Source organism: Muntiacus reevesi, chromosome 9, assembly GCF_963930625.1.
Source record: "Muntiacus reevesi chromosome 9, mMunRee1.1, whole genome shotgun sequence".
In the NCBI taxonomy this organism is placed as follows: Eukaryota; Metazoa; Chordata; class Mammalia; order Artiodactyla; family Cervidae; genus Muntiacus; species Muntiacus reevesi.
The window spans coordinates 15,841,739-15,861,741 of NC_089257.1; the positions used below are offsets into that span (position 1 = coordinate 15,841,739).

A 20,003-nucleotide genomic window follows, 5' to 3' on the forward strand; every position below is an offset into this window, starting at 1 on the left:
GTTCTAGATCTGTGATGCTTTGCGCCAAATCTCCTGCCCCTCTCCCAGGTTGAGTCTACTCCAAGAGTCAGGCAGGCGCTGTGTAGGGGCAGAGATGGCTGCTGCTCTGGCGCTTACATTTTGGACTTGGATCGTATGTGGTGTCCTAAGGGTCCTGAAAAGCCCTTTAGAAAGTCCTATTAATGCAAACAAAACCGCTAGTTTTTGAAGTTTTTTAGAAAACCCTTTAGAAAAACCCTGTGTATTTCCACCCACATGGAGTTTCTAAAGAGTACTTGGACACTTGTAGGCCTCTATTAAAGGTCTGACATTTTGTAGTTAATTTTCCAGTTGTTGGGAGACCTTCCTGATCCTAGATTGAGTAAAGGATTTTTTTTTTTTTCCTTTTAAACAGTTAACCTTGGGTTGAATTCTGATTTTTTTTTTTTTTTTTGGATATACATTGGCATCACATGGCTGATTTGACTCTTTTTTTTTTTTTTTTTTAAACATTTATTTATTTGGCTGTCTCCAGGTCTCTGTTGTGGCACGTGGGATTTAGTTCCCTGACCTGGGATAGAACCCAGGTCCCCTGCATTGGGAGCTGGGTATCTTACCCACTGGACCACTAGGGAAGTCCCTGATTTGACTCTTAAACTTTGCCTACATGGGCACAGTGAAGTGGGGAGAGATGCAGTTACTCAAATAAATGAGGTCATTGGCCTGCATTCTCACAGTCGCTTCCAGGCCTAATAACTTTCTGATTCATACCCTTGGAATGCTATTGGTAAGGAGGATTTGGGGTATGAATTATTGGCCAGGTTTTACAGATACAGCTCAAAGTTGCTGAATCTTTTTTTTTTAAATTCATTTTTTATGTATAAGTAGCCCAAATCTCATTTAATTATGTTTTGCCACAAAGATGAATACTTTTCCTTTAATTTGTTGTCTGGTAACAGCCTTTGAAATGTTTCTTAACAATCTGCTTCTCTTGGGAATCATGGCATCACAGGTCTCGGGTTTTATTGATAGTTGGGCACACTGTTTGGTGAGGGAAACCATGGTAAACCCCAAAGAGGATTCAGTAATAAGAACGACAGTAATGGCAACGGTCTCAATGCTCTACCGTGCTTTTCTTAGAGCCTCACACCAACTGAATTAGGCCAGTAGCATGATTCCTGTTTACAGAGGAGGCAGCCAAGTCTCAAAAGAGCTTAGACAATTTGTCCAAAGTCATATTGCTAGAAGAGGGAATGAAATTGCTAGCATAATAAGGTGATCAAATTGCAAGGGGAAGGGGCTTCCCTGGTGGCCTTGTGGTGAAGAATCCACCAGTGCAGGAAGGTCCCAGTCCAGGAGGATCCCACAGGCTGCAGAGCTGCTGAGCCTGTGCTCTAGAGCCCGGGAGCTGCCACCCCTGAAGCCTGAGCTCCCTAGAGCCCGTGTTCTGCAGCAGGAGAAACCCCCGCAGTGGGGAGGCTCTGTGTTGCTACTGGGGAGTAGTCCCCGATTGCCGAAACTGGAAAAGCCCACGCAGCACTGGCGACCCGGCACAGCCACACATAAATAAAATTTTTTTTAATTGCAAGGGGAACCTGTAAGTCTAACTTTAGTTTCCACTGGGTTGTGCATAATCTTAGTGACTTTTTTTTGGGGGGGGGGGGCGTGCCATGTGGCATGTGTGATCTTAGTTCCCCACTCAGGGATCGAACTCACGCCCCCAGCATTGGAAGCACAGAATCGTGACCGCTGGACCACCAGAGAAGTCCCCTCTAGGTGATTTTTATTAGTGGTTATTAAGTATAATTTATGTCCTAGAATTAAGCAGAGAAGACCTTTCAAGGTTTTCTTCCCATCTTTGTAGGGTGATCGGTCATGTTATGGGGGAAGTGGTTGGGGGCAGGGGCGGGGGCGCAGATCTTGGCACTTGTGTTGCATACATATCCTAATCGTGTCCTTCTGGTTGTACGTGCACAAGGCTTTCAGTGGTTGAGAATTGACTTGGGGGACTGTGTAAATGGTGTCACAAAGACTGTTCTTGGCACCTTTTGTCCCAATCTGGTTTAAGGGACAGGTCGGGAACCTTGTTTTTTTCTCCTTTTTAAAGAGAGGAATGAAAAACACATTTGACTGGGACTTCCTCAGCCACAGGCCCGCCCAGCTGCAGTTTGATTCAGCTCCTGTCCTTTATAGAGAACAAAGTAAAGTCTCTTCTCAGGTGGCTGTTAGGAGTGTATCAGGAGAAGGCCCCTTATCCTTTTAAAGAAACAGAGCAAATATTTTTCTTCCGATGAAAGAGAGACTGTGAGGGTGTTTTAGTCCCTTTGACTTCATGCAGTCCCCCAGACTTCTCTGCTTTTTGTTTTTTTTTTCAGACTTCTCTTCTTTGAACCGTTGGTGTGTTTAGGTCTCTGGGAAGTGGTAGACAAGCTCTGCGGTAATCCTGAGCTTTAGTTTTTGAGCTTTCTTGATAACTGGTATTTGCAGCAGCTCTTCCTTGTCCTTCTGGTTCATGTACGAACTTAAGATTGCATCACAGTTTTCTGAATCACCCGATGTCTATGACCTATATTTTCTTCTTCCTCTTGAGTTACATGAGGTCAGAAGGTCAGGTTTTTGTTTTTTGTTTTTTTTTTAGGAATTGGATCGTTGCTGTTTTTACCACATTGTAAGATTATCAATGGTTTAAATACGTTTCTCTCAAAGTACTTTTAATGTTGCACCATAGGACACCACGGGGTTTCCCTGGTGGCTCAGATGGTAAAAAATCTGCCTGCAGTGCAGGAGACCTGGGTTCGATTCCTGGGTGGGGAAGATCCCCTGGAGGAGGGCATGGCAACCCACTCCAGTATTCTTGCCTGGAGAATCCCATGGACAGAGGAGCCTGGCGGGCTACGGTCCATGGGGTCGCAAAGAGTTGGACACGACTGAGCGACTCGGCACAGCACGCAGCGTTAGGAACCCTCAGAACTCATTTCTGCTGAAGACCTCCAAATTAGGTAAAAGAACGATTGGCTCTAAGAAAAATTGCAGTTTGAATAAATGGATGGGAACTATATTTCTGCCATCCTCCTGGTTAGTAATTATTCAGCTTTGTGGCAGTTTCACTTCCAGACTTTTGGTTTTGAACCATGAGTTGTCACAGTCACCAAGGAGATGATTTCCTTTCCGTCAGTTTATGCGGGAGGCTGGCCTGCACCGTGTCGGCACAGTCCGTGTGTGCATCCGCTCATTTGCGTGCTGCTGGCGGACGAGAACTGTACGACGAGGATATAGGCTGGAGTTTGCTCCTTACTCACTCCTGACGAACCTTCTGCCATATGCACCTAGGAACTCAGAGTTAGATCTTTCTGTAGATTCCTTCCGACTTTTTCTATTTTAATATTCCAAAGAGAAATCTCATTTCAGCACAGGCATTAAGTATTTTCCCTTCTGTATTTGGATGCGTCTTACTGTGTACTTTTTAGATTGCAACCTTTCATGAAATGTAAGGAGTTTATTATTGTTTGACTTTTTACAATAAGCAATTATTGCTTTTTAAATTTAAAAAATGAATAGTGCCTTTTCTGATGATGAAGTCACCTATAATCCTACCACCCAAAGAGAACCATGGTTTAATGCTTTTTTATAATTTTTTTGTATCATTATTTTTAAAGTTTTTTTAAAAACAAAATTGAGATCACACTGCATATATATAAATTTTGTGTTTTGTCTTTATCATTTAACATTTTATTCACATCATTAAATATTTTAAGAATAAATTTTGAATAGGTAATTTAAAAAATGAAAATGACATAAAATGGAAGCACTGAGAAGTCCAGCTTCCATCTTTGTCTCTGATCACCTTGTCCCTTCAGTCTCTAATAAATGGCCATTAGTTTCTCCTCTTTTTCAAAAGGTAGCCTTGCTATATATATTGTTCTGCTGCTTGCTTTTTCCCCCTCTGAACAATGTATCTTGGAGATCTTTTGTTATCAGTACTCAGAGAATCTTCCTTACTGTAGGTTAGTCATCTTGTCCCCTTTAGATGGGCACTTGGGTTGTCCCCAATTTTTACTATTGCAGATATTAAGTAGTAATTAAAGGGAAAAAGTTAAACATTTACTCTACTTCAGTTATTAAGGGAAATTCTTTCCGAAAGAATGCCAGTAATGTAGAAATAATGATGGAATTGGAAAAATCAACGTATTCCAGCCCCCAAATGAAATAATTTGTGAGGGAGTCATCAGTAACTGCTAAACTATTAAGCAAAAGGTTGAGGAGGAACGGTATTCACAGGGTGCCAAATGTTAGCCACAGGTTGCTTACTGTAAAGGAGGAAATATGCCTTCTATGAAGAGCTCTGGCTGCTACAGGCTCGACCAAGTGATCATGTTTTGCCAGATGACCACATAGTTTACCAGATCTCCCTGAGTGGGGCCGTCTAAGAACTGCATTGTGACGTACGTAGGTAGCATCACCTATGAAGCATTCTTTCCCAAACCTCTCAACCTCGATCTAGTCAGTGTTTACAGGAGGTGTTAGGGATAGAGAGGCAAGCTGAATGGCACTGTGAGGAAAGAATCAGACATAACTGAGATGTAACAGTCAACTACAAGTCATCAAGTCAACTGTTCTGGTCTTTTTAGAAAGCTTGTGTTGTAAACAAACAGACCATGAACAGAATCAAGCAGAATAAAACTTGGAGGCCATTCTAGAATAAAAGAGACTGAAGAGACATCATCCAAATTCATTTCTTGAGCCTTGATTGGGTTCTGGATTTTTTTTTTTTTAAACCACTATTAAAGACGCTTTTTGGAGTATTTGGTATATTAAAGGCACAAATGATAATGGGTGTGGTAATAGTGTTGTAGCTATGAAGCTAAATGTCCTCATTCTTAAGAAATGCACAGTGAGGTGTATAGGGTTAGACTGTCTCCATGCCTGCTCAAATGGTTCACAGGAAAATTAAAAGTGACCCTTCTATATCTATCCATTGAGACAAATGAGGCAAATTTGACTATATATTAACAGTTCGTGAGTCTAAGTAATGAGCAGTATGTATTTATTCTACTGTGTTCTCAACTTTTTTATTTGAATTTTTTCATAGCAGAGTTGAAGAAACAGTGCCGCAATGAGTAACAATTATATATGTATTTTCAAATTTCTTTAATTTTCATATTTGTGTGTGTTTTGCTGCTAGTTGACATTTTAGTGGAATTTGTGTTTATTTTGTGACAGTTTTATACTGTTAAGCCTTGCGGTGGATGATTAAAAAGGAAATGAAATTTTTTCTTCTCTTTCTTCCTCTATCCTTTATTCTGGAACTTGAGTGGGAGATGAGAAAAAGAGAATGAAAGGTACCTCAGAGTAGCTCTGTACTCTTGCTTTTAGGTAGGAAACAGAACCGAAGCCAGTACATAAGAACCATACCTCAAGTAATACCTTTTAAATCAGTAACCCATCTTTTGCTTTGGAGGCTGTCCAAGTGATCAGGAGGGGTCTAGCAGTTAGGCAAGACGCATGGCACAGAGGAAGGAGTGCAAATATTGTGTTGTGATTTGTCTTGTTTGACAGGGTTTTAAACCTTTTGGTTAGTAGTAAAAGTTCTTAGTTGCCTGATAAAAAGAATAACTCCTTTTGACAATGTTCTGTTTTTTAAAATTCTGTTTATTTATTTGGCTACACTGGGTCTTAGTTGTGGCATATGGGATCTAGTTCGCCAACCAGGGATCAGACCCGAGTCCCTTGTGCTGAAAGTCTGGAATCTTAGCCACTGGGCCACCAGAGAAGTCTGGTTCTGTTCTTTAGATATAAGGCTGAGCTATGGAGGATAGAAGAGGAACTTAAGGGTGAAATATTCTTGGATGAAAAGTTATAGAAGAAGCGGCTTTTCTGAGAAGGTGTCATTACATATGAAGAGACTAGTACTTTCATCTCTCAACTAGAGTCGTATTTGAGGTGGGAACTTGCTCTGATCGCAGAATAGATGCTCTTTGACATTAAATGTCTTACCTTAGATTTCCATGAAGACACCTTCCGAGGATCTGCATGGCCTCAGTTTAGCTGCTTCGGTGTGTGGAGCTGTGGCTCGCTCCCCCTCCCGTGCCTGGTGTGACTGTGCCTGCTGAGCGCCATGAAGGTTGTTCCAGAGAAGAATGCTGTCCGGATCCTCTGGGGGCGAGAACGGGGCACTCGGACCTTTGGGGCTCAGCGACTTCTGCAGGAGCTGGTTGAAGATAAAACCCGGTGTATGAAATGGGAGGGCAAGGTAAGAAACCTGGTTGTTTTTCACATAGAATTTGTAGGGATGACAGCAGAATGAGGCCTTAGAATGAGTTAGTGACTTAGAGTTGGCACACAATTTATTTTGTGTAGCAGAATTGATATATCTAACTTAGGTTTCTTTGTTGTTTTGGGGTGTTGTGTTTTTGTTTTTACAAATATGGAAACATTAATGGGCTAGAAATATCTTTTTTCTTTGGAGCTAGATTTCCTGAAGGTAATTTAGATTTCAGTTCAGTTGCTCAGTCGTGTCTGACTCTTTGCGACCCCATGAACTGCAGCACGCCAGGCCTCCCTGTCCATCACCAACTCCCAGAGTCCACCCAAACCCATGTCCATCGAGTTGGTGACGCCATCCAACCATCTCATCCTCTGTCGTCCCCTTCTCCTCCTGTCTTCAATCTTTCCCAGCATCAGGGTCTTTTCCAATGAGTCAGCTCTCTTCGCATCAGGTGGCCAAAGGATTGGAGTTTCAGCTTCAACATCAGTCCTTCCATTGAACACCCAGGACTGATCTCCTTTAGGATGGACTGGTTGAACCTCCTTGCAGTCCAAGGGACTCTCAAGAGTCTTCTCCAACACCACAGTTCAAAAGCATCGATTTAGATTTATCTCTTTCAATTTGTAGCTTGATCGTTGTCTCCAGTTTTTCAGCTTATACTGTAAATACTAATCTATGTAGAATAGTGCATTTGAGATAGAGTGAACCATAGTTTATAAGTAATGTATTTTAACTTTTGTTTGTTTATCTCTCAGAGAGTAGAACTGCCGGATAGTCCACGCTCCACCTTTTTATTGGCTTTTAGCCCAGACAGGTACGTAGTTCTTGCCTAAACTCTACCTGAGACTTGGTTTCTGTGTATTTTGGTAGTGTTGGTTTCTGTGTATTTTGCTGAGCTTCATCCAAGTGAAATCCGTAAAGACTTTTTGAGGCACTGAATGAACAGAACTTTGCCAGTGTTATCAGAAAGAGGGGAAATAGATGACCAGTGCTAACCATTAAAATAATGGGAATAAGCAAAGGAACCTGTGAACATTGAGGATCAAAACTTGGAAAGTTTCTCAGTCCTTTGCCGGTGTGATATAGGCCACTAATAGCATAATAATTTTCCCTGCTGGAAAAAGTATTCTCTGAAGGGGTTATGTGTCATTTGGGGGCAGAATGGAGAAGCCAGGAGCTTTAAAAGATGAGAATGTTTCTGTTGTTAGTAAAGCCCAAGGTGTAGTTTTTTCCCTGTTGGGATGGGGAATGAGTTTCAATTTTCTCTGTTGTCCAAAGCTGATAGTTTGCTAACCCTCCCACGTGCTGTACTTTGACTTCCTCCTCTTTGGTTCCCTAGGACTCTCTTGGCTTCCACTCACGTAAACCATAACATCTACATCACGGAAGTGAAGACGGGGAAGTGTGTTCACTCTCTGATTGGACACCGCCGCACACCATGGTGTGTCACTTTTCATCCCACCATCTCAGGCCTCATCGCTTCTGGCTGCTTAGATGGGGAAGTTCGGATCTGGGATTTGCACGTAAGTGTTTCCTTTTCTTTGGTACTCTAGGTGCAGAGACTTATTTACCCTTGCATTCTTCACTCTGAAGGAGGGACTGGCCGTGTTCCAGGACCGTACCTGAGTACTTCGTAGTTATTGCTTACTTACTGAGAGGGAGTCTAGCCCACAGTGCTCCATTTCAAGTGCACCCTGTTTAACTATCTGCCCATTTGGCAAGGTAACAGGACCTGCTGAGACATCTTCAGGATGGATTTCTCTTTTCTGAGATCAAGGATTGAACTGTTATTCTGATCACGATCGTCAAGCAGTGTCCGCCTTGTCCTGGAGACTGGCTAGTGGGTTGTTGTGTACCATGTTACGCACCAAAGCTTGAGTTTTCACAGACTGTGGAAACAAGTGCTCATTGCTTATAGATTGTAGATGACAGAACTGAATTGACAGTAGTGTTTTTCTAGTAAATTTGGTGGCATTGCCAGATCACTGATTTTGTATCTGGTTTTCAGAAGACATATTTAAAGTAGGCCCTACAAGTAGTCATTTTACCCCACCTGGACCGTTTTGTTGAAGTAAACGTAGTTCGCGGGCAGCTTGTAACTTGAGAATGCCTGGGATTTGTTCATTCACAGGGTGGCAGTGAAAGCTGGTTCACAGATAGCAACAATGCCATTGCCTCCCTGGCTTTCCACCCCACGGCTCAGCTCCTGCTCATTGCCACTGCCAATGAGATCCACTTCTGGGACTGGAGTCGCCGGGAACCGTTTGCCGTGGTGAAGACAGCTAGCGAGATGGAACGGGTCCGGTGAGCGCTCTGGGCACCAGCAGTGTCTGGCGTAGGATTAACATGCGGAGAACGTTTAACGGTGCTCTCACCCCAAGAGACAGACAGTTCTCTCTGTATTGTCCCAGCTCAGGGCAGGGTGTTACCCTGGGGCTCTTCATGCTTTCTAAGCTGTTGGCCAGTCAGCCAGGAAGTGGTGCGTGTTGTTCATTTCAGCTGTTCCTTATTGGCCTCATCTTCACATCCTTGTTGATGAAGGCCTTTAGAATCTTTTTTAGGTTCAAAGCTATCTGGTTTGGGATAAAGACTTGATTTTTTTGAACCTTAAAAGGTGTTCAGGTGGTGGGTAACTTGGTGGGTAAATTGCTCATCCCTGGTTTTCTGTTTTTCAAAATGGAAAGTGGAGATGTAGATAGGTATCAAGTCTGCTAATATTTACACATGTAGCCTTCAGTGTCAGTGCACATACCGCCTGAATTGAAGTCAATGCACTGTTTCCCTTTGGTCCTCTTGGTATTGCCATTGGATCTTCACTGATTTTCTAGCCTCAGGTGGGTCGCTCGACACTGGGACTGTTCCTTGTCCCCAGCCCTCACGCCTCTCGCCAGGGTAGCAGCTGTGCGAGGGGAGGCGCGAACCTGCGGCAGAGTGTGGAAGCGTCCTCTGCTTTACCATCATGACGGCCTCTTGGCCACGAGCGGCTGTGTACTCAATGTAGCTGCTTCCTGGGATGCAAGCCCAGGGGTGTTCTTGAAATTATTTTTGTGAAATGTATTCCCTTACTCTGGCAGATGTGAGGACGCAACAAGTGGAGTGAGCTTTATTATTTTAATCGGTTTGAAAGTTTTGGAAGTCTCTAGCAATTAGGTGGATGCCTGGATAAATCCCACAGTTTTCAATAACGATCGCTAGAAATTTTCTCACGGATTTCCTTTCCTCAGTTAACAGAATTTCTCTCTCCGTGTCTCTGTCCGTTTCTTCTGTGTTTTCAGTCTGGTGAGATTTGATCCCCTTGGACACTACTTACTCACAGCAATTGTTAACCCCTCTAATCAGCAGGTAAGTTAGTCAGCAGGTCCAGCTCCATCTAAACTGTGGGTTGTTTGCTCAAGTAGTGCTCGGATTCTGATGGTATTGGACTTTAATTTTCAATGTCCAAGTGTTTCTTTCCAGTCAAGATTTAAAACTAGCTGCAGACCATATTCAAAGTTAGAGCCGTAGGTCTTGACGGGGGAGCCCATCCTGAAACCCCTGAGTGGTCGTCCTGGTAGAAGTAACCAGACTGCGTCGGATAACTTGTCATTCAGGTGCCTTTGGCTGGCTGACGTCTTGCTTCCCCTCACAGCCTCCGTGTCGTGGAAATGCCTATTGTAAGAGAATTGGGTGCCAGCTGAACTCGTTGAGAAATGTTGCTAGTTGCAAGTGAATGATTTAATACTGATGATTCCGAATCTGGACCCAGTTAGTTCTCAGTGCTTCAAGGGTGGCGTTGTTGCCTCTCTAGAATGAGTGTTGTCCTTGGATGATTATCAGTAATTTCTCTGGATTTACCTGGAAGTTCTACCTAACTGCCTGGCTCTGCCCCTGCCCCGCCTTGGTCCACGTTGCAGGGTGATGACGACCCAGAGATCCCCATAGACGGAGCAGAACTGTCGCACTACCGTCAGCGGGCCCTCCTGCAATCTCAGCCAGTGCGCCGGACGCCTCTCCTCCACAATTTCCTGCACATGCTGTCCTCCCGCTCCTCTGGCATCCAGGTGGGAGAGCAAAGCACAGTGCAAGAGCCTGCCACCCCCTCACCCCCACCGCCTCCCCCTCAGCCCTCCACGGAGCGCCCCAGGACTTCCGCTTACATCCGGCTCCGACAGCGGGTCAGTTACCCCACAGCCGAGTGCTGCCAGCACCTTGGGATCCTGTGCCTTTGCAGCCGCTGCTCGGGCACTCGAGTTCCTTCCCTCTTGCCACACCAGGACAGTGTCCCCCCTGCTTCTGCCAGGGCTACTACCCCTTCCTTTTCTTTTGTGCAGACCGAGCCCTTCCATCCCCCGGAGCAGGCCTCGTCAGCGCCGCACGACCCGGGCCTCCTGAGCCGGCCGTCTGCCTTCAGTACAGTCCAGAGCAGCACCGCCGGCAACACGCTCCGCAACCTCAGCCTGGGTCCCCCCCGGCGCTCCCTGGGAGGCCCTCTGTCTGGCCACCCTTCCAGGTACCACCGGGACATAGCCCCCGGGCTGACGGGATCCGAGTGGACCCGGACAGTGCTCAGTCTGAACTCTCGCTCCGAGGCGGAGTCCATGCCCCCGCCCAGGACCAGCGCCTCTTCGGTGAGTCTGCTCTCTGTGCTGCGACAGCAGGAAGGTGGCTCGCAAGCCTCTGTGTACACTTCAGCCACAGAAGGGAGGGGTTTTCCAGCCTCGGGGTTGGCAGCTGAGTCAGATGGAGGGAACGGCTCCAGCCAAAACAACCCGGGCAGCATCCGCCATGAGCTTCAGTGTGACCTGAGACGCTTCTTTCTGGAGTACGACCGGCTTCAGGAGCTGGACCAGAGCCTCAGCGGGGAAGCCCCCCAGGCCCAACAGGCCCAGGAAATGCTCAACAATAACCTTGAATCCGAGCGGCCAGGGCCGTCCCACCAGCCCACCCCGCACAGCAGCGAGAACAATTCCAACCTGTCCCGGGGCCACCTGAACCGCTGCCGCGCGTGCCACAATCTGCTGACTTTCAACAACGACACCCTGCGCTGGGAAAGAAGCGCACCGAACTACTCCTCTGGTGAGGCCAGCTCCTCCTGGCAGGTCCCCGGTCCCTTTGAGGGCATGGCCACGAGCGGCAGCCAGCTGCCCCCGCTCGAGCGGACTGAGGGCCAGACGGCCAGCTCCAGCAGGCTGGAGTTGGGCAGCGCTGCTAGCCCGCAGGAGGAGAGGACTGTGGGGGTGGCCTTCAACCAGGAGACGGGCCACTGGGAACGCATTTACACCCAGGCCAGCCGATCTGGAACTGTGTCACAGGAGGCCTTACACCAGGATCTGCCGGAGGAGAGCTCTGAGGAGGATTCTCTCAGGAGGTAAGCAGGTACTTCCTTGTCTCCTCCCGCGTCCCTTCCTTTTCTCCTGATGCTTCAGCCCTGTGGGTCTTGGTGGCTGGATCTGGAGTATCTGGGACCCATGCATCTGGTTCTGATCTCCCTAGCTTCCATTGCATCTTTGTGGAAAATCTTGCTGTGGTGGCGGAAAGAGGATAAGGCCTGGCAGCCTGAGTCCAGTGACTCTGCTCGCTCATGTGACTCTGGCTTGGCTCACGTGTCGTTTAGCCTTAAAGGAGAGTTGTGGGTGAGGTTCGAGAGGCGTGACGAGGTAGAACCACGAACTTCCTCTGCTCTGCTTTTTGGCCTCCTTAAAGGATTGTCTGTGTGGGACTGGTTATCGTTAAACAACAAAACATCCCAGAGAGGCTAGGGGAAAAAAAAATTTCTAATAGTAATAGAGAACCCTGCTTGGGACAGATGAGTGTACTAGGTCTTTGTATTGCTTTGGACAAGTTCTTAAACCTCATCTTTTGGAACACTGCAACTTGACAAAAGGAGAAGAAAATAGTATATATATATATATGTCGAGGACGATTTTTTTTTCCTGTAGATATGTATATGTGTATATTTTTTTTGGACAGTAAGGACAGGGAGGCCTGGCGTGCTGCAATTCATGGGGTTGCAAAGAGTCGGACACGACTGAGCGACTGAACTGAAGTTACTTAAGAGTTTTTTTGAGTAGCTCTTTCCAGAGGGACATCACCTGCAGGTGGGGAAGAAGAGATTCATAGAAGGAAGGCCTCTTCATACTTGGCTCGGCATCCCAGGCGACTCTTTCACAGAAGACACAGTGTGGGTGTGGTTGATCGCCCACCGCATGTTCCGTGTATGGCTGCGTGTGCATCTTTCTTGATTTATTAGGGACTTCTTTCTGTAATTCTGTAAAGGTCAGATCTAGCGTAATCACCGACTCCCAGAATATGCCTGTTGGATTTAAGCAGCACATTTCTCTGCATTGCATCCTCTGTTGAAGCAACTGAAATTTCTGACATAAGCTTCTAACAAGGGTGGGAATATGGATTGTGCACACCGTGTGCTTGTTATTTTAGGAGGATGCTTCAGTGAGTGAGTGGCCCGGTTAATAAGTCTTGCTGAGTTACATTTTCCCCAGCACTGTGCTGGGCACTGTCAGGAATACAAAGGAAGCTTGGTACCTGGTCTTGGCCCACTGCAGTGTAGAGTGTTGCTGTAGAGGCAAGACTTATTTACATGTAATTATATAAAAAATGTAAATGAGCCAAATGCTTCATTGTATGGTACTGAGACTCAGTGTGGTCTAATTTCAGAGAAAGGGAAGTATCATCAAAGAAGGCGTTGCGAAATCAAGCCTTGAAAGAGGGCTAGGATCTGGAAAGGGAAAGACCTTTTTATTTTAGGGGAATAGCACATGCTGAGGAAGAGAAGAGTGCAGTGAATTCTAGATAAAAGCGGTTACTTAAGGGCAGTTACTATCTGAGAACACAGCCTTGGTCACGATAGGAAAGATAGGTGAAATGACTGAGGCTGATAGTATGCCTGTATGGTTGAGGCCACTTCTGGATTAACACTGCCGTCTTTGTAATATTTTGCTTTGTATCAGGAGCCGGAGACTCTGTTCTTGCTTTTTGTCAAGAGGTAAGACGGAGAAGGAAACAGCAACCCGCTCCAGTGTTCTTGCCTAGAAAATCCCGTGAACGGAGGAGCCTGGTGGGCTGTAGTCCACGGGGTCGCAGAGTCAGGCGCGACTGAGCTCCCGAGCACGTGCGGTGGTAGCAAGCGTGGTGCCTGACATGCAGTAGGCATTCAGGAAGTGTTTACAGGCAACCAGAGAGGACTGTCTGCAGTTCCTGCTCTGGAAGTCTCCCAGAACCTGGTGCACTGGCGCCAGGGGGCTTGTGCTTAGCCTTTGTTCATTCTGTTCTAGCAGAGCACTCTGCCTGTGTTGCTCTGCTGAGAAATACCTGAGTCATTTAAAGCAAACTCTACTGTTTGATAATAGTTAGAGATACCGATTACTGAGAGCCTGCTCCTGTGTTCTAGCCTTGCATTATTTCTAATTTCTAGAGTAACTCTGTGCAAAGCAGCTATTAAATTTCCCATCTTTAAGTTGAGGAAAGAGAGGCTCAGCGAAGTCAAGTTTCTTGTTAAAGGTCACACAGTAGGTTGCTGAATGGAAATTTGAACTCTGGTGTGCATAAAAAAGATTTTTCCAAGTTGCTCTCCATGGTGTATTTCTTAAAGTGATAATCTCATTTTTAGGTGAACCATTTTTATGTTTTCTTTCTTTTAATTTTTTGATTACAGAAATCTTCAAACATATAAAAATAGAAAAGTAAAAAAAAAAAAAATAGAAAAGTAGTATAAACTCCCATAATATGCTTATCACCTGACTCCAGAAATTTTCAACACTTTTGTCTGTACCTCCTACCCTTCCTTTCCATCTAGACATCATATAATTTTGTTTGAAAATACTCCAATGTGTTTCTAGACTAGTGCTGTCTAATAAAATTTTCTGTATCTGTGCCATCAAGTTTAGTATCTACCAGCCACATATGACTGTTGAGCATTTGAAATGTGACAAGTGTGATCTGAGGAACTACATAGGTAACCACATGTGACTAAGATATTAATAGTCACTCCTTAATAATGTATGCCATTTAAAACCCTGAAACTATTATTAAGGATCTATCAAAATTTTTTGTAGACAAGAGGTAGTATGTATTTGTGGTTTAAATAAAAAGAGTTCAAGCATTTAGAAAATGTATGATGCAGAAGATGAAACCCCTTGTCATATTGCTGTAAATAATTTTATATATGCTTTTTTTTTTATATGCTTTTTAAATTCAAAATATACAGATGCATAGTTCTCGTTGTAAAATAGTGTATTAATACAGTGGTTGGATACATTATTTATGGAGTTGCTTCTTTTCAGATGAGCTTCAGTGAGATGAGGGTGTGTACCATGAAGGTTGACAGCCTACTCAAAAGTGAGGTATATTATAAAATATTCTAAGCGCACACCCATTAAAGAAGGGCCACCACTTCCTCATACACTGAGAGCTTGCATTTTGGTGTAAATGATTGCTACGTGTGAAGCGGCAGCTCCTCCTGCCTCCCGGAAGTCCCACGCTCTCTGGCTGTCGAGTGGCCTTGAGTTTCCCCAGCAGGTGTCACTGTTGGGCTGTTGCTGCCGCTGGGCTGGCAGGGACGAGAAGGTATAATTGCTGTGTGCGCACGTCTGCTTGAAGGGAGGGGGTTTCTTCTTCAGCTTTGTAGTAGGAGATAGTCTAAGGAGGCATGTTTTGATCCTTGCCTCTGCTGATACAATCTATAGTATTTTCAGAAAGTGAGAATGTGAAACAAAAGCATGTGTATTTCAGTATAGCGCTGTGTTACTTAACAGTGATAACCAGCTCACAGTTTATCTCCTTTTACCTGTGGGCAGTGGAAAGCGACTCTCTCTATAGTCTTGATTCCAGATTACAGTTTATAACTTGGATGGCAGGCCCTTTGCTTCACCACCAAGAGAAGCTACTTTTGGGGTCTGATCGCCTTTGAGCTAGCAGGAGAAGATGAGGGTACTGTGGCTTCTTGCAGCAGGAGTCCCTGTGGCCCTGAAAGGCTGGTATTAAGGAAAAGAGAAAATTATTTTAAATGGCATCTTAAAACTGGAGACAGTGTAGACTTTATGTAGCCCAGCCTCTGTCTCTCTCTCTCTCTCTCTCTCTTTTTCTAATTGATAAGGAAACTTAGATACAGTGAGGGGAAGTGACTTACTGAGGTGCCTGTAGCAAAGATGGGAGTCAGAACTCCTGGGTCCTCAAGAGGGCACTCTTTCCTCCTCTTCATTTGAAATGAATGCTTTCACTGTCAGTTTTCTCTGTGAAAACCTCTGTTGCTCCTGTAGATCATTGCCTGAGGGGCTCTTCAGTAGACTTTGCTTTGTAAGAAATTGGAGCTCTGATAGCCCATTTGTAATTATTGTCACTGGGTAAATCAACATGATGTTTATAGGGACATGGGAGAAACACTGTTTTAGTTATTTGCCACAGAACTGCGTTGATTAGTTCTTTTATTTATTTAAAAATATATTTTTAAAATTTATTTAAAAAATATTTTTAGTTTTATTTACCTGGCTGTGCCGGGCCTTAGTTGCTGCACTGGGCATCTTCAGTCTGGGATCTTTAGTTGCAGTATGCAAACGCTTAGTTGCAGCACATGGGATCTAGTCCCCTGACCAGCAGTTGGACCCAGGCCCTCCTGCATTGGGGGTGTGGAGTCTTAGCCACTGGACCACAAAGAAGTCCCTTTTTAAATATAATTTTGTTTATTTATTTTTGGCGGTGCTGGGTCTTCGTTGCTGCGCGGGCTTTCTTTAGTTGTGGCAAGCAGGGGCTCCTCTCTTGTTGCAGTGCGCAGGCTTCTCATTGCAGTGGCTTCTTTAGTTGCAGAGCTCGGGCCCTACGGCGCTTGGGCTTCGTAAGTTGCGGCTCCTGGGCTGTAGAGAACAGGTTCAGTAGTTGTGGCTCACAGGCTCAGTTGCTCCACAGCATGTGGGATCCTCTCAGATCAGGGATTGATCCCATGTCTCCTGCATTGGCAGGAGAATTCTTTACCGCTGAGTCACCAGGGAAGACCCCAGGTTTTTTTTCTTGGCTGCACAGCATGTGGGATCTTAGTCCCCCAACCAGGTTTCAGACTGGCATCCATTGCATTGGAAGCAAGAGTCGTAACCACTCAACTGCCAGGAAGTCCTCGTTATTCCTTTTAAAGTGATTCCGTTAGGGAAGTTCACTTTTAAAATCTCAACAACTGGGGAATCAGATTTGGGCTAAATCTTCCCTAGCTGAAATCCCTGCATTTCTTCTCCAGATAGGTAACAAGGCCTTTTGTGGTTCAGTTGCTCAGTCGTGTCCAGCTCTTTTCAACCCATGGACCGCAGCACGCCAGGCTTCCCTGCCCTTCACTGTCTTCCGGAGTTTGCTCAAAGTCCTATCCATTGAATCGGTGATGCCATAGGTCTGAAATATTTACTATAAAGTTGTGTGTGTTCTGAGAACAGGTGTGTTTTGATCTGTACTTTTTCCTTATGATAGACGAAGATTGGGGGAAGACATTCATGGTTATAAGCATAGAATTTGACCCAGACCCTGGAAGGTTAGCATTGAAAGTCTTCATTAGATTTGTCTTTTTTTTTTTTTTTTTTAAGACTTTTGTGAGGGGGTTGCTTTGTTGGAGCAGCCTGAAACCTGTTGAGGCTTCATGAGCCAACAACTTGCTTAACCCCTTATTCTCTCAGCACTAGTCACATGGAGATTCTCCTTGGAGCTGCAGCAGAATGTCATTGATGGAGGGAAGTACATGAATGGCCATGTTCATGGGGGTAGTCCCGGGTCCACAAGAGGGAGGAGGCAGATGAGAAATTAGGAAAGTACCTGTCTGCTCAGCATGATTGTAATATATGCAGGGGTCCATCTCACGTAGTTCTGTGCCACTGACTTGGGTCTGCAGGGTTTTATATATCTAAAATCAAGAGTCAGACTTAGCAACTGAACAACAACAGACTCAGCTTATTATTCAGAATCTAACCCAGCGGCCCCTTTTCCTTTGGGAAACCTTGTCTGCCCCAGATAATCACTTTCTCCTCTTTGCTGTTTGTGTCCGGACATAGATCCTTCCTTGTCGTGTCATGGCCATGACAGAGAAGCATGTCAGCGAGCTCCCTGAAGGCGGTGATTGTGCCTATATTCCTTACTGTACCTAGAATAGTGTCTGGCATATAGTAGGTGCTCAGTAAATTGAATTCAAGTTGTCGAATAGAAGTTACATCCTCTGTGATTCAGTATGCAGTGTATATCCTTTTTGGCTTTTGTTAGTTAAAGGAGAATTTAAAAAAATCATTATATCACATCCTTAGTCTCCTGGAGAGTCGTTGGCTCAGTGAGTGCTTGTTGAATAAACCAAGTGGCGGGACTGGAGTTGTGCCTGGTGAAGCCTCCGTCTCTAACTTGAGCCCGGGTGACCTAGAGTTTGTTCTCCGCTGCTGCACCCCTGAGCCGTGTCTCTGGCCCGTGTGTGGCCTGTGCCGGGGCCTGTTGTCAGCCTTTTGCAGCCCGTCCGCTGCCCTTCAGACCGGCCCGTGCGGACGTCCCCGGGTCTGCACGCCCAGTGCAGTACTCGAGCCCCTCCTGAGCCCGTGTTGTGGGAATCGGCTCGGCATCTCAGCGATATTGGTGTCTCCGCCAGTCGGTGCTTGTGTTTTGTTTTTCTCCTTAAATGCTCTCTACAGTCTCAGAGATGAAATACTTGATCTTGATCAAGTTCAAATTAGATGTGAATAAACCAAATTAGATGTGCAGGCTCTGTTTCCCATATTTGCTTTATGTTTCTCTTAGTTTTCTGTTGAAAGCTTGCAGTGGTTTTGCTTGGAAATTGGATATTTGGGGATTGAAGAAAATAGGTTCTCTCATCTTTTTTTTTTTTTTTTTTCCCCATTTTGAGGCATCTGAGCATTATTAAACTAAATCCTTTTTTTTTCTTTTTTTTTTAGTTTTGAAATGAGTTTAGGTTTTGTGTTGTTTCCTGGGGGCAGAGTCCTTATATTAAGAAAGAGTTTTGCTTTATCTCTGTGATTATGCCCTTAAAAATTTGGTGGACTTGTCGTGTTTGATAGTCAAATTAAAATAAGCCCTTCCTAACTTTTGAGTTCTTACTCAGAAGTTTAGGATTTGAGGACAAAGAAGAGAGGAGAATTCTTGACCAAGGGGAATTTAATATCTGGGTGGGCAAATCTTGACTTGGTCCTTCCGAGAAAAGAGAACCAGGTATTGAGAAATCAAAAAAGCTGATGGTAGAATTAAGCAGCTTAGTGTTAAGAGAATAAGGGACGCTAAGGGAAGATAAACCCAGGCCCTAAAGGAGGCGGCTCCTGTGAGGGAGCGTGGGTCTTTCTATATAGCCCTGGGTTGGTGAAATAATTACTCTGGTCAATTTGTTCATTCATAAATTGGCAAATATTTGCCAAGTATCTGCGGGCTGTACTATATATTATTTAAACACCAGCATCAAGTCTCTTATTCTAATGGAAGAAAGAAAATAAACACATAAATAAGATATCTAGTGCACCAGGTGGTGGTAAATTCTATGGAGAAAAATATTTTTAAATGTAGGGGTTTCTAGGGTGGAAATTTGCAATGTTAAATGGGGTCATCAGAGGGAGTCTGGTAAGGTGACGTTGGAGCAGACACCTCTTCCTTCAGGCAAGCAAGGGAGAAGCCTCTGTAGAGTTGGGGCAAGGACGTTCTCGGCAGAGAAGGACAGGTCAGGTTCCCTGAAACGCTTGGCTGGAGCACAGCGAAGGACGGTGTGACAGAGGTGAAGTCAGAGAGGTGATGGGCCCAGATTATGCAGGCCTTCTAAGCCATTTAAGGGATTTCACGTCTCACTCTGAGAGATTTGGGAAGCCTCGGGGAGTGGAGTTGCATGATCTTATGTTTTAAAAGGATCACTGTGGCTGTGATTGACAATAGACTGAAGAGGCTCTGCTAAATAGGGTAAATTAAAGTTAGGCCAAAGCACATACTTTTGGATTAATTTGTGTCTGGATTCTGTGGTGAAAACCTGAAGGCGGGAGTCAGTGATCGTGTCAGAAGAAGAAGGACCTTAAATGTGTGGATGAGAGTTGCCAAATAAATAAAGAAATAAAACCCCTTGGCAGGCGTGTTATCTGCACCGCCTCACCCCCATCCCCCAGCCGTGACAGCATGTTATTAAAACTGAGAAAGGGAGAGCCTGAAAACTTCACAGTGAACAAGGGATCATAAATGGAAATTGTGAGATGCCTGTTTTTGTTTTTTTTCTCTCACAAAACTAATAACGAATTCGTTTGTAACGATTCAAACATAGAAACATGTGATTTATCTATCTATAGTACATGTCCTCTGCAGTGCTAGCCACTGTTAATAACTTGTGTGTAAACTTCAGAATTTTTTTCTATGCAAATGAAAGCACATTTTTCTTTATTTATAAAAATGGGATCATACTAAGTCTACTGTTCCACCATTTCCATATTTCACTTAGTATGTCACGGACATTTTTCCATGTTGGTGTGTATGGATGTGCTGCGTTCTTCCTTAACGGTGGTATAGTATTCCCACAATTGAATCCGCCCCAGTTAAGTCCTCTGTTGATAGAATCTGCATTGTTTCTGGTTTTTGTGCACAGAGACAGCGCACACATCTTTGGGTGCCTCTAGAGGACAATGCATTTTCAGAACTTCCGTCTCTGGGGCCGCGGACATTGTTAATGGTAATTGAAAATTATTTCTGTTCATTACTACTAATTTAAAACATATAAAATAACATTTTTTATCTTAGTGAACATAATTTCGTAGTTATGCATAAATTTATAGAT

General features: G+C 44.7%; 1 protein-coding gene across 8 annotated transcripts in view; it reads left to right on the forward strand.

The window, feature by feature from the left end:
* AMBRA1 (autophagy and beclin 1 regulator 1) overlaps positions 1-20,003 on the forward strand; it is a 166,503-nt gene that overhangs the window by 23,065 nt on the left and 123,435 nt on the right. For 6 of the 8 annotated variants that reach the window (XR_010664376.1, XM_065943868.1, XM_065943866.1 and 3 more), the window contains 6 exons: positions 5,979-6,229; positions 7,000-7,058; positions 7,584-7,767; positions 8,376-8,548; positions 9,520-9,586; positions 10,138-11,591. Coding sequence is in view for 7 of the 8 variants with exons in the window: in XM_065943868.1 (XP_065799940.1) it covers positions 6,095-6,229; positions 7,000-7,058; positions 7,584-7,767; positions 8,376-8,548; positions 9,520-9,586; positions 10,138-11,591 (2,072 nt within the window). In the remaining variant the exon portion in view is untranslated. The remainder of the gene's footprint in view (positions 1-5,978; positions 6,230-6,999; positions 7,059-7,583; positions 7,768-8,375; positions 8,549-9,519; positions 9,587-10,137; positions 11,592-20,003) is intronic. The other 2 variants (XM_065943871.1, XM_065943872.1) reach the window with 1 other exon arrangement.